Source organism: Acyrthosiphon pisum, chromosome A1 (genome assembly GCF_005508785.2).
Source record: "Acyrthosiphon pisum isolate AL4f chromosome A1, pea_aphid_22Mar2018_4r6ur, whole genome shotgun sequence".
Taxonomy (NCBI): Eukaryota; Metazoa; Arthropoda; class Insecta; order Hemiptera; family Aphididae; genus Acyrthosiphon; species Acyrthosiphon pisum.
Window position 1 is genome coordinate 121,478,041 of NC_042494.1, and position 19,912 is coordinate 121,497,952.

Sequence of the window (19,912 nt, forward strand, 5' to 3'; positions counted from 1 at the left end):
ATATACAGAGTGTTCCAAATTTCGTGTGACAAAAGACCGAAATTTGGAAGACCCTGTATAATGATCATATTATATTATAAATTATAAAATAGTCCACTAGAAGTGCTAGTGCCCGGGGTCCGATTTAAATCCAATGCCGTCTTATCATAGCTCGTTGGGCAACCATACTATCTTAAATCGTGAACACAGTACACAGAAAACTATAGATAATAGATAGTGGCGTACTGGCGTGATTGCACAGAGATACAATACTATGTGGCAGACTCAAATTTGTTGGTATAATATGACATTGTATACTATGTTGGTATGGACTCACTGTGGTAAGGCATTGTGTACTATTTGTCGGTTGCGCGCCAAGCGGACTATATAGACATAAATAATATACTTATTAATGGTACCCACTTGAGTTTATAAGTTATAACACTTATACCTACATACTAAATTATAATAAATTATACTAAATATAATTTCAATAAATATAGAGATATCAGTGGCAGGCTTTAGGTCCATGTTTTTCTCTTCAAAATCCATAAATCGTATTCTTTTTTTTCATAACTAGCTGTAGATATGTGTGTAGTTAGACTCCGTTTTTAACTGCCTGTTATAGGTTGATATTACTGGGCTTTGTAAACGGACTTTAATGGAGTTATATTAATAATAGATAAAGTCCTAAGCCAAACATATTATGTATTTCATATTTTTGTTGAATACTTGTGTCCATTCCATCTGGACAGCTGTTACATTTCAACATTTGTGACCATTGTAACAACTAACTAGGTTGTCACTTGTCCGTCACTTTATCGGGCGATACAGTTGCTTCTACCTAGTAATTTGTGACCTATTTGTGTAATTTAAGTTGCATCTTAATTTTTTTTTCAAGGAGTACTTAAATTTACTGCCAGTTTTCAAAATGCAGTAAAATTGAAATTTAGATTTCATAATTATTATACATTATTTTTTACCATCCCAAGTACTAGTAATTTATTGTACTTGATATTTTTTCCACATAATATGACCGTTATCTCACTAAAAGTATCTGATAAGTAAGTGGTGGTCAAATTGGTCTTTCCTTCAAATGTTGATGGTTAGTTACAATATGAAATAGTCAGTGTTTGTAAAGAAGGTCGTTCATGAACGCACGTTCAAGAATTCACATTCTTATTATGCTGTACGATACGTGAACGTCACTCGTTTTTTGCAAATAGAACGTGAACGTGAACGACGTTTATATTTTTAATGAATTTGATCGATTTTTAAGACGTTCAATTTATTTACCATTTAATAAATATTATATTTATAAAATATATTAATTAATTATATTATAATAATAATAAATTCATTTTTCCCATTATAATTCCTATAATATTTGTTTGATTGCAAAATATATAAATGAAATACGTGAAATTCATCACTAGGAAATACTTATCAAAATGTAACTCAAATAACGTGTCAGACATTAAAAATTAATTCAGATACTTTATAAATTGTATATGCTCTAAACTCTAAAGTGTAAATTTTATTTTTATTTTTTGGTTGAGTCGTATATGTTTATAGGTTTTTAATTTTTATATTGACTGCAGGCTAACGATTCAAAAAAAAAAAAATTAAAAAAACGACCCAATGAACGCCTTCGTTTTTTAAAAAGAACGTGAACGTGAACGCGTTCGTTTGAAAAATAACACGAACGTGAACGTAAACGAGTTCATTTTTTTAGTGAACGTTTCGAACACTGGCAATAGTTACCTACTCTAGTATAAGCTGTCTGTTAAAAGCTGTGCAATAATCGATAAGAAAATCAAAGGTTTACCATAGTCCAAAAACGTCTCCTTCCATGACCATAGGCGCAAATAGCGTTTGGGATTTGGGGGACTAAAGCCTTACTTTGATAATATTGTATAAGCTTAAAACAAAATGTAGGAAATGTTTGGGGGGCTATGGACATTTTTGGGAGGGCTTAGCCCCTAAAGCCCCCCCTATTTGTTCCTATGTCCATGACTGTCATGCACTCCCTTTACCTTAAAATAAATTATATAATTTTATTAATTGTTGTTTTGTTATTTGTTAATTATTTAAATGTTTTATATTATTAATATACATAAAATCCATTTTGGTACAATAATTAGTGTATCATTCTGTGTATTAGTCAAGTTATAAGTATTAAAGCTTAGAAGAGTAGAATACCTAGCTACACTCGCGCAAATAGGGGGGACTTGGGGGACCCCCAGTTCAAAATCTAGTTATTAGTACTAATTTTCATATTCTGTGGTACTAAGCCACGAATGGCCTATGGGGAGAGGGGCTTGAGTCCCCCCAAAAAAAATCGTGAATTTGCGCATATGCCTAGCTATTATCTATCCATTTCATAATGTATAATTATTATTTTACATTTACGTATTATTAGTCATAAATTAGTTTTTATACGTAGTCATATGTAATTTTAAAATATTTAGAACCCAATAACCATAATAATATGTATATTATTATCAAAGATGGTCAAAATTTGGTTAAAAAGTTAATTTTTTTTTTAAATTTTTTACTTAACTAGTTAGTTTATTTTCTAAGTTGGCTTTTCTCGGTTGATTTTAAAAAAAATCCATCAAGTTAAAAATATTTTGAAAATTTTCGTTTATACGTAAATATTACTATATCAGTACAAAATAAAAATAATCCAATACAAAAACACTAACATTTCTGTTCTTTTTCTTGATGACATAATTTTGTGTATATTAATATATTTTATATTTTTATCAAGTTGTAAATTATATATTATGCAAGTTACAATTATAAATGATTTTAATAAAATTATTAATTTTAAATTACAAATTGACAATTGTTATATTTTAATGTTATATACCTAACTTATAATATATATGAAGGTCATGTACTCATCTTCACGTATTATGACTTATACAAAAAAATTTTAATTTGAGATGAGTATAATTTAAATTATATAGTAAATAATAGTAGGTAAAGTAAAAGTAAAAGGGTATACAGTGTACTTTATGATAAAAGTTAAATAAAATTGCTTTTTATAATTTATAAATTAGAAACTAGAAACACAAATTCACTCTGTATGTGATTTACGTACTAATTTAAAAAAAATAGATTAACTTTTTTTAAACTGAGTTAAGTTAATATTTTTTCTATATTAACCTTTAACTTATCGATCTTGTGTCCTCATAACTTAACTTGAGTTAATTATTTTCACTAACTTGATTATTATACCATTGATTTTATTATAAAATATAATATAAATAATATAATTGTCTATTATAAAATCAATGATTAGACCTTTACGTACCTATAGGTACTTAAATCATCTTATGTACCTATAATATTATATAAGTGATAAACTGATAAATAATAGATAATTATGAAGAATGTCGAATGAATATAAGTAGGTATATTGCAATGATAACTGTTCAGTGATGTATTCAAGATTTAAATTGTAATATACCTATACTTCAAATAGTTCTGTTTAATTTTATTTTTGTGGTAGGTATGATATAAGTTTATATTGATCTATTGAGTGTTGTGTTTTCGTTTTTAGTTAGGTTAATCTGAAAACGTATATTTGTTTAATATTATTTTTGAGTATTGTATCTATAGGTATAGCGTATGAGTAAATGAGTGTATTACTCATAAATTACTAAATACATTACGAATATGATGCATAGTATATTTTAATAATCAGCAACAATTTGGATCGAAATTATGATAAAAAAAATTAAGTTTAAATTTGAAAGAAATCTATATTCAAACAAGATTCATTTCTCCAGATCGCTGAATTGATTCAAAAACCGCCAACGCTTGTTTATCTAAAATATCTTATATTCTTATAAATAGAGGACGGATTTATATTATGTTAATTCATATTATATATATTAGATTAAGATATTTTAAATTTGATAAGATATATTCACGATTTAAATCATTCTATAGTTAAATTAAAACTAATCTTATTTTACATAGGTATTTTGCATATTTTTAATTTTTTTAATTTATTATTTTTAATATGTATATCTGTAATATTTATTAGACGATATTTTTGTTCATCGCTCATGTTTTTGATTTTAGCTTATTTTCACGTACATGCTCCGAATTTTAGCTTAACCAATTTGCTTAGAAACTCCCTAGAGTACATACTGTCATACTACCTATATACGATCTACAATTTTATTAATATCAATACAATTTTGTACAATCACTTGTTATGAACCAGATATAATAATTTGTCAATTTATGAAGTAGAAAACTAACCAAGTTAACAATACATGAAATAAAAGTATGAATACGGATAAATGATAATGTTATAAGGTATATGTTGAAGGTGAGTATTTTATTTTATTTACGATGTTTTATGTTTTTTTTCATAATACGCTGTATTAAAATATTTATATCTAGTTAAAAAAAAGTTGTTTAAATTATGCTATATTGAAAGCAAGTATAGGTAATTACATATTTTTTGTATATCTATAACATTATAAAATTCTTAAATTCATATTCTGAAGGTTTATTGTAATATTGCGTAGGTACATAAATCCGGTCTTTACTTACCTATTGGTCATTGATATATTTATTATTTATATTATTTTAATAGTTGATTCTTCGGTGATGTTTTATGATAATTATCCACAGCAGTAGCAGTAGCAGAAGTATGTAGCAGGGACTGGACGTTGATGGTTTTTACAGTACCGGATCCGGTTCGGTTTCTAAAAAAACTAAAATTTCGGTTTCGGTTTCTTTTCGCTTCTTAAAAAACTAAAACTTCGTTTCCTGTTTTGGTTTAATACTTATGTAAGAAAAAACTAAAACTGGTTCCGTTTGGATTCTTTAAAAATTATAATAAAATATTGGTATCTATTTTCTATTGGCGTTAATTATGACGGGTTAATATTTACCAATTTTCAACCAGAATATACTAGATACCTATCTTAACATTTGCTTAGCACTAATTTAGTCCGACTAAATAAGAAATAATGTACAAACCACTGTCACTTAATGTACAACTCGGTTTCAAACAAGAAACCAAAATGAATCTTAAAAAATATCTCCAATCTCCATACAGGTAAAAGTGTCAGTTCCGGTAAAGTTACGGTATTTAAATTAATATAAATGAGGATTTCGATGAGGTTCTGGTTCCAAAACTGGACTTTTTCTGCAAGGTTTCAGTCATCGGTATGTATTGATTTACTATACTATCTACTACTTGCGTAGGTATAGGTAGGTGTCTTATATTTAGGGCTGATCAACTTTTACACTTTTACATATTAAATACGTACTAGCACAAATAGATGACTGAAAAGTGTTAATACTTATAGTACATTTTTAAATATTTTAAATACAATTTAAAACTTTTTTGAGCGACTATCATAGACCATTAAAATAATTTTTAAATTTTCTTAACATTCCGAGGATGAGATAAAGAGAGTTTGCAACCACTGATAATAATAATTATAATATTATACTGGCTGTTATTAGCGTATAAGTATTTTGTATTATTGTAGGATGGGGAGAGGGGATGGTTCAGTGTAAAAATCTTAACAACAAATTAAGGTCTTTTTTATATTGCCCTAAAAAATAATTATAATAATAATAATAACTTTAGCTGAGATTTGTGCATCCAAAATCCATAACGTACTATGGCTATCTTGAGTTCATGCACATAATATCAAAGTTTGATACCGCGTAGTAAATTCAATAGCTTTATCATAACACTGTGACAGTCTCTTGCTCTCTTTAAGAATAATCCATATATATATATAATATTATATATAATGTGCACATCTAGAACATTAGAGGAACCACTGTTCCAAATTTCATGTTTGTACGTTTTGTAGTGTTTAAGATTAGCGATGAGTCATGACTGCAGTAAGTGAGTGGTATTTGAATCACTTACTCGCTTATCTCAAACATTAAAAAACGTAGGAACATAAAATTTGGAATGTGCAGGTTCCTCTAATACTCTAGATGTGCAATAAGAAAGGATTTTCCGATATTCACATTTTAAAGAGATTGTCAAACAGGAACCTTGAGATTCACGGTGGAAATTGAAACTTTTTTTATGTCTAAATGGTTGCCATTGGTTACTTTAACAGACCAAGTACAATTTTAAAACCAAATGTTTATGTGTAGCTTATATACTCAAAAACTATACTAAATTGAATTTGACGAAAATCTCAGAGATATCAGAAAATTTTAGAGAGTAAGTAGTTTAACCATGTTAAAAAATATAATAACTTTTAACGAGTGCTAAATTTTGTGGCGTCCATGTTATGGTTCCCACCTAAGAAGAATTATTTCACAAAGCTAGGTACACTGATTGTCCGTGAATGAGATACACTCAAACCAAGATACACCTATATGGCTATATATACTAAATAGGATTTGCCACAAAACATAAACTGCACACATGCGAAGCCGGGATATTCAGCTAGTAATTATAAGTGGCTCAAACGATTCAAAGTTGACTTAACAACAAAATGAAATATGTTTCCAAAATTATTATCGATGCAAAACTCAAGTCGGTATGATGGAACTCGTTTAGGTTTAATATACTACAACATTTCGCCATAAAATAATTTTGATGTTAGGTTAGTATTTCGATCCAAAAGATTTAATAATAAATTAAACTATATTTTCAAAATTATTATCGGAGTAAAACCCAAGTCAGTAGCTTTGATCGCGTATATAAGTGTATTTTTCTACAGAAAACGATAGTGTGGAATCCCCTTAAAGGGATTACATACGGACCGTTTTTAAGGAGTTCAATATAGGCAATTTGCTATGTGTGTTTATGCGGGTCATGTAAATTTGTGCGTATTGCGTTGAAAGTTTGAGTGACTATGTATAAAATAAATACAAAGCACATGCATCTACATGTCAATAACGCATTACACAAATATTAATTATTTTGTTTTTTTTTTTTTTGGTCAAAGGTTTAAAAATGCTTATAAGCTAGATAACACTGCTCGAACTTGAATGGTCCGATTTTAATTCTGAAAAAAATATCTTAGGAAATTGAGTTTAATAAGTGATCGATCGAGGGTTTTGTTTCTAGAACTAAAATATTAACTATTATAAATGTTAAAAATAAAAATCTGTTTTTAATTTTAAATATCCCGATTTTTAATAACTGAAACAAAAAATGCCCCGATCCAACCACGGTTGTCTCGCTTTTTAATCTCCATTACTATATTTTAACATTGGTGTCCCGAATTTACAAAATAATTATGATCATACGGCGATTTAGATAGGCAAATCAGATACATCAGTACACCATGGCCGTGCGTCGATTTTCCGATATTTCATAATATATTGTATAGTATAATTGAACTCAATGATAATATCTAATAATCAATTTAAAATAAACTAGAATTAATATGGTTAGAATAAATAGTTTAGAATAGTTACATCACAGTTTGAAAGGTAAATTGGATATCGGTGGCCCCTATTTCCATATCAATTACACAATGCAAAAGTCTTCATGTTTTCCAAATGAAAAATATAATATAATATGAGTAGTATATTTCATACGAAAAAAACATAGTTTTAAACACAATCAATAGTATGCATTATAAGATTAATATTATGATTTAAATTTATTTTATTTAGCATAACATTACATTTCATTAACATAATTTTATCAACATACCAGATGTATTAAACATTTACAAGTACAGTTTTATTAATTCGTCACTTACAGCTGATGGCATCAATATTCCGAGGTCAGTAAAAAGCAAGCTGATGTAAGATGGGTGTGTATAATCCACCGAAGGGTGAGCATGTAATAAATTATCATCATTTGAATTGTTCCCATTGTACTAAATTGAAAAAAATAAAATAAAATAGTACTAGAGATAATAATTTATAGTTCTTTAAACATTGGCAATTAATATTTAGCAGTAATATATTTTTAGAGAATTCAACTAAGGCTAACAATTTTATGTAAACCAAAGAGCAGTAAGTTTCTATAGCAAATCTCACAAGATATAACATGCTAAATTGAATCGTATTTCATGATCTCAAATTTTTCATATTTTTTAAATGTATTAAATGATAATTATGAAATTAAATATAATAAATGATAATATTATGAAATTAAATGAAAAAAATCATATAATATTCATAATATCATTGTTGATACAAAAACTGTGTTAAGTTAAACAATTTTAAAGTTTTGGTGCACCTGGATTCAGAAACAAATAAGATTCATTATGATAATATTGTATATTATGCTATCTTCTTAAAGGGGTTAGAGCGTGATTTATTTTCGGTCGAAAACATAGCTCATGACGTCAATCACTACCCAATATAATGTTCCGATATTAATTTTGAAAGCAAATTTGAATTTGTCACTAAATTATCTATGCTTTGACAATTTCATTTTTCTGATTTTTATTATTTTACTTAGAAATTTACTAAAAAAAAGAGTAAAAATAGAACATATTCATAATTCAAATTTAAATGCATTGATATAGAATATGAAGAATGTACGACAGTTAAACCATAGTAAATTTAGAGGAGAATTCAAATCTACTTTGAAAATTAAAATCGAAACATCCTACTGAGCGTAGTGATTGAAGTCAGAGATAATATTTTTTGAAAAAAAATGTTTGTCATTTTATAAAGCAATATTTGGTGACATGTGCATGCGCGTAGGTAAAATTACAGACGTACATCCCGGTTACTATGATGCCTCTATAAAACGTGATCAGTACTACAAATTACGCAAACTAATGTTCATTTACTTTCAACACATACACAAGACCCAGATAAACTGAAATATAAAATGCCTAGTTTTTACTCCTTAGAATTGATTACGCTCCAGCCCCCTTAATAGAATAAATTAAAAATATAATATAACATCTCTTATATTATCATGTTAAAATTATAATAACATTTTTTTGACTGTCTAAGCTGGTATAAACTTAAAAATATTTGTTTATGATTATATTTAATCTCTATAAGACCACATAAGGTTATGAAAAATATACTTACTTTGAAATTATTAGGTAAATCTTTCTGATTTAGAGGATACATTCGCGAAAACTTGTAACTTTCTGTTAACACGTAAAATGGTTTTTTGAATTCTTTAGCACAAATAGCCATAGTACAACTTCCAATCTAGACAACAAAATATAAAAGAATTAACATAAAAGTAGAATTACTTTCTATTAAAAAAGAATTGTTTCAATATAATATATCACTATACTGGAGGTCGGAGGACACTTAACTAATCACTTACACCTATTTATTTACCTAGTTATTTATTTTACATTGACTATAATATTGAATGCATGGTATTAGGTCATAATGGATATTTACTTAGAGCTATTAAAAAGGGAGTGAGTGGTTGATTTTATATTATTATAATTCACAGACTGTAGTTATAGAAGTTAGAATAACGTTAAGTTTGTAATATTGTATATATTAATTTATTACCTTGTTAATTATTCCGCCACTCTCTACAACACATTCAGCTCCGACCATAACCATATCAACCCTTTCCATGATGTAACCAACAGCAGAATCTAATATCAATGTGCAAGGAATATCAAGTGCCTTCAGACAATCGTACATTTCAATTCTAATAAACAAACATATGTATTAAAAAAAATTCTAAAAAAAATTGTATAAATGATATTATATATGAATATTATACGCCACCAAATTACCCGCTTTTATCAGGAGATGACTCAGATACAAAAACATGGAATCTTTTTTGTGAATTCACAGCTAATTTCATGGCTTCTAATACCACTCTAGATTTTGAATGTGTCAAGATATTCTAAAAACAATAAATTTAAAAGGAATATAATATAATCTATATTTAAGGGCATAAGTGTTGTAAATGGAATATGGGTAAAATAAATAAAATATTTTTGTTTTTTAATAGATAAAATCATTGATTAAATATACATATATATATATTATATTGATATTTAACCAATGATACAACTTATTCAGATTTCGTCCTAGTATTAAGTACAATATATTATGATAAGAGGAGTGAAAAAACATTAATAGGGATTAACAAATAAATTAATAATAAAACCAAAATAATCATACATATATGAGTACAAATACTTTGATGAGAGAGGCAACCCATTAAGGACTCTCACATGATTAATCAATTCAATTTACTTGTTATTATTAAAATATATTGTTAATTTCATTACATTAATGGCATATTTACAGCTATGGTTATATGAATGTATATTATATTTTATATACATTAATGTATTATAATAATATTATTTTAATTATTATATTACCTATGTAACATAATATCACTGTTATATTTTTCTTTTAAAAAGATCTAAATATGCCACTTCATTACATTATATATGTATTGTAGGCTAATACTTACAGTGCCATCAACAAAGAAAGGAAGAGTAATTTTGGCAACCTTATTTCTTGCATCGGTAAGTTTCTTCAAAAATACTTTTCCTCGATCCAACATAACTTTTTTACACTCCGCAAAAGTCTAAAATTAAGTACATAAAAGTATACATATTAACTGAATTACTTTTTTGTTTTAATATTAAATTTCTTGCTCTCGATACTGTCAAAATAAAAATAACAGTAAGATAGATTCTTGATTATAATTTACTAAAATAAGTGTAAAAAATATTTTAATAAAAATTATATCTAATTGAATTAGTTTATCAACATTTTTATACACCGAATAATTGTATAACAATATAATATGAATTAACAATTTAAAAAAAACATCATTAACGATGTACATTATTATTTTATTTAGTAATTTTATTAGAACAACTAGAATATTTAAATTTATTATTAATTGTAATAGCTCTATTACTCTTGTACAATGTTGTTTATGATTAATATTTTACAAACAAAGAGGCAGAGCAAACTTTAAAGTATCTCATTAACATATTTTATAACATTTGTTAATTTACATAAAAGTGTAATTAGATTTTATATTGTACATTATGTTACTTAAAACTAAAATGTATAGGAATATTAACTTTTAAACACATACAAATCTACTAGTAGACATTAAAGATAAAGACAAACAAAAAACAATGATTTTTAACTAATAATTTGATGTTCAATCTTCTTCTTTTCGGTCGAATTAGAAATTTGACCTAAATTTGTCAAGACTATATCTTCATTGAGGAGATATGAGGTATCATCTTCAGTATCATCTTCATCACTTATTTGTGGGTCAATGAGTTCTTGCATTATTTTGATTAAATCTAATGATTGATTTTCGGTCAATAGTTTATTATCTAACTCTGCATAATTAATTGAATCATCGCCAATCAAGCGAATCAACAATGCTTTATAATCATTAGTTGCAATATTGTCTTCTGTTTCATTTTCACCTGAGATCAAGATACCAGATTTAATGAAACTATTTCTCACTGTTGATCTTTTAACTTCATTAATAGCGCATTTTATCCAAAGAATTGCGTGAAGCACATTGATTTTATTCATTAATCCAGAACCATTGTTCATCATCGATAGATGATGTTTTAATACACATTGTCGATATAGAATTTTAAAATTTTGAAAAATTCCTTGATCCAAAGGCTGACAAGTTGATAAATATGGCGGAAAAAATATTAGTTTAATCGATTGCAGATTGTTAAGCGAATGATGAGAGCTTGCATTATCTAAAAAAAGAACTATATTTCTTTTTGATTGAGTCATTCTGTAATCAAAATCTAGAAGCCACTCAGTCATAATGGTACGTGTCATCCATGCTTTAGGGTTAGACTTCCAAACAATTTCAAGGCTGTTTATATTTATGTTTTTAAAACAATTATGTTTTCCAACTTTTCCTATGATCAATGGTTTTTCAAATTCTCCATCCATGTTAGTACATAACATAACGGTCAGTCTCTCCTTTGATAAGTTTCCATCAATACAGGTTTCGTTTATAAAGCTCATTGTATTTTCAGGGAGAATTCGATAAAATAGACCGGTTTCGTCACAGTTAAATATATCACATTCCTTATAACCTTTAATAGTTTCTCTTACACTATTTAGCCATTCTGTAATATCACACTCTTTTAGTAATGTAGGATCTGTATAAATATTTCTATAAGAAATCTGATGCCTGTCTTTAAATTTTTGCAACCATCCATTAGATGCTTTAAAATCATTGAGGCCAACTTCTGATGCCAATTCCAATGCTTTTTCTTTCAGTACTGGACCCGAAATTGGAAAATTGTTGACACGAGCATGTAGGTACCATTGAAATATCACTGTGTCGATTATTTCACCGCCCGATTTAGGAAAATTGCGTTTTGATTCTTCGTTTCCTTGCTCCACAAATGTTTGTGATAAATAAACTTTATTTTTTAATATATCACTAACCTGTGTTTTTCCAATATTGAATTTTTCAGCTACTGCTCGTATTCCAATATTTTCTGCTTCCACAAATTTTATAATTTCAATTTTTTGTGCCAAAGTTAGTCTTTTTCGCTTTCCACTAGACATAATGGTGTACTCGTATACATATATATATATATATATTATATACTTCTCAAATGTAGAAACTATGAATAACTGCTCTTTTTAAAGTGATGATTTTTTCAATGTAGTCTATGTAAAGCCATAACACGGATGAATAATATTTGAAGTAATTATATTAATTAATTATTTTCACTATTGATTAATGTACAATTATATTTATCTTTACACTTCTTGGCTATTTAAAATTAAAAATATATTACAGTTGTATCGAAGGGTCCAGTAAGTTAGGAATACTTAAGGCCTATCTAAAAAGTATATTTTTCTGGGAACCGATAAAATATCCATTAATAAGTAGTCCGCTATTGTGAGAAGTCCATAAATATAGGTTCACTGTCTAAATATTCAAAATGAAACTTATTTAAGTAAAATATTAGTAACACTATACATTTAAAAATACTTACAATATTATCCAATTTGGCAAATGTTATAAACCGCATAAATAATGCACATCCAGAAGATACACCAGTAATACGGAAACTACTATTGGTAATTACTTCTACTGCAGATTGCAAATTCAAGTCGAGTTCTTGTACAGTTTCAGCTAAACATTAAGAAATAAAAAAGCGGGTAAGTGGATGTCGCTCTGTTGTACAGTAGGTTACAAGTGGGTCAATGAATAATGGATTGTATTTAACTTGAATTCAATGATATAATATCATTGTATGAGAAAAACGATTCTGAGCTGAGACGGTTTGTAAGTCTGGATTTTTTATATTGTTATTATTTATTGTAGCCTGTATGTTGAATTAATATTATTATATTATAATTTTTTATTTATTGCTATGGAAAAAAAAAACATTGTAAAGCCACTAGCTTCCTCGCTCCGCTCAGAATCTAAAAAAATAATAATCAACTACATTTAAGTAGTACAATTATTATTAAATGAGTAACAATATGGTTGTCACAATAAATACAAAAATAATTATCAATAAGTATTTCATTGTAAAAACATGAAAGCTATCATATTCTTTTGCCAAATTTATAAATTAGTTTTATTTAACTATTGGTGTTGTAACTTTTAACTTTAAATTGTCTAAAATGTTTATGATGTAGAACCCGTCCATAAATCTATTTATTTTCTAAGTGTACTTACATTTATCATGTTCCAATAATTTCATCAACGTAGTGATTGCTGCTATACTAGCACTTATATCTGACTCTTTTTCCATAATATTACTAAAATATTGAGATACCTCTGAAAAAAAATATAATCATGTATTATTACATAACATTTTGAATAGTTATATTATATAGTCTTGATTTAGTTAAAAAATCAGCACACGTATCATAAATGTAGTATTTTCGTCTCCATATCCTTTATACTATTAAAACATCTGAGGCGTTACAATTTTCCTATACATAACTATATTAATTTAGGCTGGTTCTTACGACCTCTGGTTAAAGTTAACCGACACTTAACTGGCGGAATTCTGCCGGTAATAAAATCTGTTATCATCCGGTTAGCGTTAACCAACACTTTACTGGACATTGTAAAAACGGCCCTTAATTAGACTTATAATTTCTTGATATCATTTTAATTGTCTCAAACACAAAAATATTATTAAAATATTAAAGAATATTTCATTTATTATCTAGAATATGTAACACTAACATCTAATTAGTTTTTAAAAAAATGTCAGGTTAGAACTTCAAAATTATTATCTAATATATTCTATTATTATTATTGTTGTTTTAAATACTGAATACTATCAGATTGATATTACCATTGTTTTATTCTTTCTGAAGAATAGAAATAAAAGAATAGGTACAAATAAAAATAATTAGATTAGCTATCTAAATTAAAAGGTATGTTTTATATTGTAATCTAAATTCTGCTATTTGGTATACGTAGTGTTATATCAACAGCTTTAAATATTAATGCAATAAGTATATATTATATATTATATTATACATTGGTTAGTATACATAATAATATAATAATAATTTATTTTTAGCAAAAACAATATAAATTTACACTAATATAGGTATGCAAAGAAATGTATTATAAAATTATTAAAAAATTAGTACACATGAATATGAAAAAAAGCATAAACATGATCAAATAATTGACTAAAGTTAATCATGCATTTTATATAACATATAATGGCTTACCTTCTTTTAACATTAGTTAAATACAAACATAGAATTTTTTAACGAAAAAAAATAATAAGATTCAAATAATGAATAATTATTTCTTTGTAATAATTAATTACCTACTGTAAGTGAACGTTTAAGTCAGCAGGCAGAATGAGTATAATTGAATATTATGCCAACAAAATTATTAATTTGTAATAATTAGAATTAATTACCTATTAACTATAATATCATATTATTTTAAATAATTTGTATTTATTAATGTATTTGTACTATGTGTATTATAGTATGGTTGATGAGTGATGACATCAACGATCAACAGATCAACTGGATGTACCTCAGTAGACGGAATACGGATGAACTGTTGAAGACTTGTAGCTGTAGCATGTAGATAAAAAATAAAAATGAATAGATTAAAAAAACATCTCGTGATTATAATATTACAGGATAACAACCACACGATCCACCATCCACGTCCCACAAAGTAGAATGTGGATTATCTAGTATCTACTTTCAGTACATCAACAAACCACAGCCATATAAATATATCGCCATCTATATGGCCGTGACATCAACACTACATCGGCCGACATCGCGATCCAATCAAAACAAACAGTTTACTTTGTTTACCATTTTTTTGTTGATAGTATTATCAATTTTGTAGACAACACGGTTATCACGTCTTGTCTACCATGTCTAGATTTTTAAATCTGTAAATTTTAAATGTATAAAACTATAAAATATACAACTAAACACTTCTTACAACACAAGTAGCTTTAATGAAAATAATTTACAAATGTACCCTATTTTTAATTGTTTATACTAGCGTCTACCTTATATAATACTGAATTGAATGATATATGGATCATGGATCAAGAAAGGGCCATGAAACTGTATCTGAACGGTGCGACAGCGTTTTTTCTCGACATACCGTCGGGCATGGAATTTGGTATCGATATGATGTCCTGGGCGACTGGTGATAAATTCAAAGGAATCAAAATGATACCTCCTGGTATACATTTTGTGTACTATAGGTAATATGAATAAAACGTATTACTATTGACTTCAAATTACTACCTATTTAAAATTTTAAACACGTTTGTAATAAGAAGTTCATGTTTAACAACAATATCATTTTTACAGTGCCACTGATAAGTATGGTAATACAGCTCCACGTTGTGGATTTTTTCATGGTTTTAAAAAAGGCGAATGTCTTGTAAAAAAGTGGGATACAACCAATGAAATTTTAATAGATGTACCCAGATTAGAAATAGTGCAATACAAAACAAATACCTTATATTTTGATGACTGTTTGGGACCATATCCATATGAAGAACTATCAAAGTGGAATGGTTTGTCTTCACTACTCACTGGTATGTATAACTATAAATTTATGTAATAATATACCTTTAGTTATCAGTTATTTATTTTTCATTTTAGAAAATTTAATACACAAGTTATGCCCTGAAACAAAATTAATCAGATCGGCAATGGAGTTATTTCCTACATCGGTTAAGGAAAACACAAAAAAAAGAAGAAAATGGGGTCCTATTAGAAGTGAAACAGATGTTGGATATGAACAATTGCCCAACTTAGTGCCGAAAGAAGAAAATAAAATAAGGTGAATTTTGTTAATTTGTATTATAATATATTATACTTTGTATGTTGATTAATATTTTCAATATTATTTAGATTTACTGAACCTCCGGAGTGTCATTATCCACCTGGTTCATCACTTTCTGAAATCACTAAATATTCACTTGATACTTCATACATACTCGATTACATGGCTGAAAAACATGATAGGTTATTATCATATTTACATAGTTATTATTATAATTATTATCTTCAGTATTAATTAAATGCAATAATATGTCTTTATTTATATTTTTTTCAGTAAAATAGATTTATTAGCTGAACTACAATTTTCCTATGTTTGTTTTCTTCTTGGTTTAAGTTATGAGTCTTTTGAGCGCTGGAAGAAGCTGTTTCAATTATTTTGTATGAGTAAAGATGCAATTGCTCAGGATCAAAACTTTTTTGCAAAGTTTTTTATAGCAGTACGTCATCAACTAGAAACAATACCAGAAGAAGGCTTTTTAGTCGATATTGTTGAAAACAATAATGTTATTTACAATGGTCTAAAAGAATTATTTAGAACATTAGAAACTTGTGATTTTATACTGGAAGATGATCTTAAAGATGGCACGATTCAAATAAAGAGATTTTTGCAACAAAAGTTTGGTTGGGAATTCAATGGGTTAGATGAAGAGGATGACGACGAAGCCCCTGTTGTTGTGGACTGTACTGAAGATACATTTTAAACTTTTAATATTGTGATCTTACCAACACATTATTACTTTTACTACAACGTCTTAGTTTTTATAACTTTATTAAAATTATTAATATGAATATAATTTATTATGTTCTAAATATAATATTATTAAAACTTAAATCAATTATTGAGTTATTATTTGTTTCTCTTAATATCCTAATAAAATAATATTAGTGAAATATTTAGGTACCTTATTATTATGTATCTAATACAGGCATTTATTAATATCCTAACATAAATTAAAGCTGAAGAGGTCATGGCACTTGGTGAATTTAATGAGAAACAAAATCTTGGTGTTAATTTTAATTGTTTTTTATGTGTATTTTGTGTATTGATATTATTAATAAATAATAAATATTTATTAACACGTTGAGTGCCGCGGTCGACGGATAGTCGACATCAGTTGCGTTGCCTCAGAGGCCGCGGTCGACGGGTAGTCGACAATTTGTATAGGCATCTTTATGGCCTTATAATTTACTCGGTTATCAGAGCAGTTCTTCCGTTTTTATACGTGGTTATTCAGTGAAATGTCTTCTTTTGAACGGTGTATTCGGATTTTATTTTCGTTTATTTTTAGCAAAGTAATGATTATTTTTTCCTGGAAGCGATTTCGCGCGGATCCTCGGGCAATCCGCGCCAAATACTACGAGGCACTCAACGTAACATGATATTTGTTACAAATATGCATTCGCCAGTAAATAAGTATATCTGTTTTATCATGTATCATATATTCACACTATTTAACTAAGTTTTCTATAATATATTAACTCAATTATCTTATGAACAACTAAAAGGACAATATGCACTTTGCTTATCTATAATATTAGATTCTTATATTATATTTTAATTATTAAGCGAGTTATGAGTATTTTAAAATTGTAAATTGTTTGTGTATTTTAAAGTACTCATAACTCGCTTAATAATTAAAATATAATAAAAAGCTCATGAGGTTGTCTAGATAATAATCTTACCTTTAGATTTTATAAGAGGTTAAAAGATTATATAAGAGGTCAATTTACTCTAATGTTTAAGCTAATGGAGCTACACGTGTTCTGCTTTGAGTCTAATTTGCTATGTTATGCACTTGTAAGACGGAGACAACACATGCGGGTATCACGTCCTCTTAATAATTAAATAATAACATTCGTAAAATCTTAAACTAAATACTACATTTTTTTTCTCTTCAATTGATACATATTATATATTTAAATAATAGCCTACAAATTTAAGCGTATTGGTGGTTAAATTTCCCCTTTACTTTTTCTTATGTTCGCTTTCTATGAATCTATAATTCCTGGTTTAATTCCAAAACTTTTATCTGTTATTCTTTTATATCCACATTAGTTTCAAGAAACTTAGAATTGTCTATGTCCGGATAAGGAGTTATACTATAGTAGGTATTATCATTCACTGTTTCAGGAACTGTTAATTCAGGTTTATCTAACCTATCAATAATTTAATTAATATGTCTCTTCCAAACTATGTCTCCTCCACACTTAATTAAATAAGTCACTAGAGATAGCTTTTACATAATTAACCCAGGTGGCCAGGTATCCTTACTACTATGATCACTATGATTTCTACATGTTACTTTATCACTAACTTCATACTTTTTAACTCTACCTTCAATATTTCTAATTTTTGGCCTCTCCAAACATGTACCTATTATACTTTTCCTATCTTATCAAAAATCATACTCAATTACCACCACGGACTAAGATAGAAGATCTATCTTAGTCCGTGATTACCACGGCCATATCTATATGGCCGTGTCATTTACCGACCTATAGGCTATAGGCCATGTGTAGTTCAGCGCCTCAGTATAGTAAGAATTATAGATAATAGAGCATTATCTATATACCTTGGCTCAGCAGAGCTCACTCCCGTATAGAACAATGAGTCGTATTTATTATAAGATAACATAAACTTGAAAGTATCAACATCAATGTCACCAGAACTCTTAATTTTTTTTAAAACATTTTTATCCATTTTTATTTTCAAACATTACTTTATCCACAAATTAAAAATGTTTGTTATTTCTTTAGTGCACAGTGTACCTAATGATTAAAAATATAAATTGTAAAAATATTTACAAAATTTGAAATAAAAAACACACATTTTTGTAATAGACGTAATATAATATAATATAAAAAATGTTTGTAGTTTTAATTCATATACAAATATATACATAGCTATATACAATGAACAGTCTTAAAAAAGATTATAAGCAGGTAGGTAGTTATACATATACAAAATTTGGTCAAGTTGACTTAGAATTAGATTTTATACAATATATACATCACATTCATAAATCTAATTCATATTATCAAACAAAGACAAGTTTCATTATTAGGTAACATTTTGTCATCATATTACAAATTAATTTAGCATGTTTACATTGTGCACATACGACTACAGTGATAGATATTTAAAAATGCTAAAAATAATTATCCTAAGTCTAAATTAAAGGGTCTTAACCTTTACATAACTGTGTGAATATTTTGAAGTGTACTCGACACTCGTACATACATTTAACAAGCTTATACATTATGAATAATACTAATGAAATAAATGTTAATATTACAATTTACAGCGATCACATCCAATAGAAAGTATTGATACCACGTTACATTAAGTCCGTGAGATTTTAAATGAGGCGCTCCTTTACGGCGAATAACAGTAGTATAAATAATATGTAGGTACTGGAGCACCGCCCCCTCAAATTTTACATGTAAAACCACTGTATAGGCAATTCGTAGTACACGCATAAATTGATGTACATTTGTATCGACTATATGTCTAGGTACATAATACATATCATACATACATACACACATACACATATACATACATTATACATACATACATATATACAAATATACATACATATATACATTATACATACATACATATATACAAATATACATACATACACATATACATACATTATACATACATTATACATACATA

General features: G+C 27.3%; 2 protein-coding genes across 7 annotated transcripts; one reads left to right on the plus strand and one right to left on the minus strand.

Moving 5' to 3' along the window:
- Positions 1-7,505: 7,505 nt before the first annotated feature.
- On the minus strand, positions 7,506-15,108 carry LOC100166113 (eIF2B-alpha protein-like). 6 transcript variants are annotated; one of them, XM_016805478.2, is made up of 9 exons: positions 14,823-15,108; positions 13,607-13,708; positions 12,915-13,054; positions 12,355-12,847; positions 10,373-10,489; positions 9,678-9,790; positions 9,445-9,589; positions 9,001-9,126; positions 7,506-7,823 (listed from the first exon to the last, which is right to left on the minus strand). In XM_016805478.2, the coding sequence occupies exons 4-9, from the start codon at positions 12,475-12,477 to the stop codon at positions 7,671-7,673; spliced, it is 777 nt and encodes a 258-aa protein (XP_016660967.1). In that variant the 5' UTR covers positions 12,478-12,847; positions 12,915-13,054; positions 13,607-13,708; positions 14,823-15,108; the 3' UTR covers positions 7,506-7,670.
- A 193-nt stretch (positions 15,109-15,301) lies between these two features.
- On the plus strand, positions 15,302-17,057 carry LOC100164073 (protein AAR2 homolog). Its single transcript, NM_001293533.1, is given in 5 exon segments — positions 15,302-15,641; positions 15,751-15,980; positions 16,048-16,228; positions 16,300-16,413; positions 16,505-17,057. Coding segments are annotated over 5 exon segments (1,119 nt in total). The 5' UTR covers positions 15,302-15,474; the 3' UTR covers positions 16,932-17,057.
- The last annotated feature ends 2,855 nt before the right edge of the window (positions 17,058-19,912 follow it).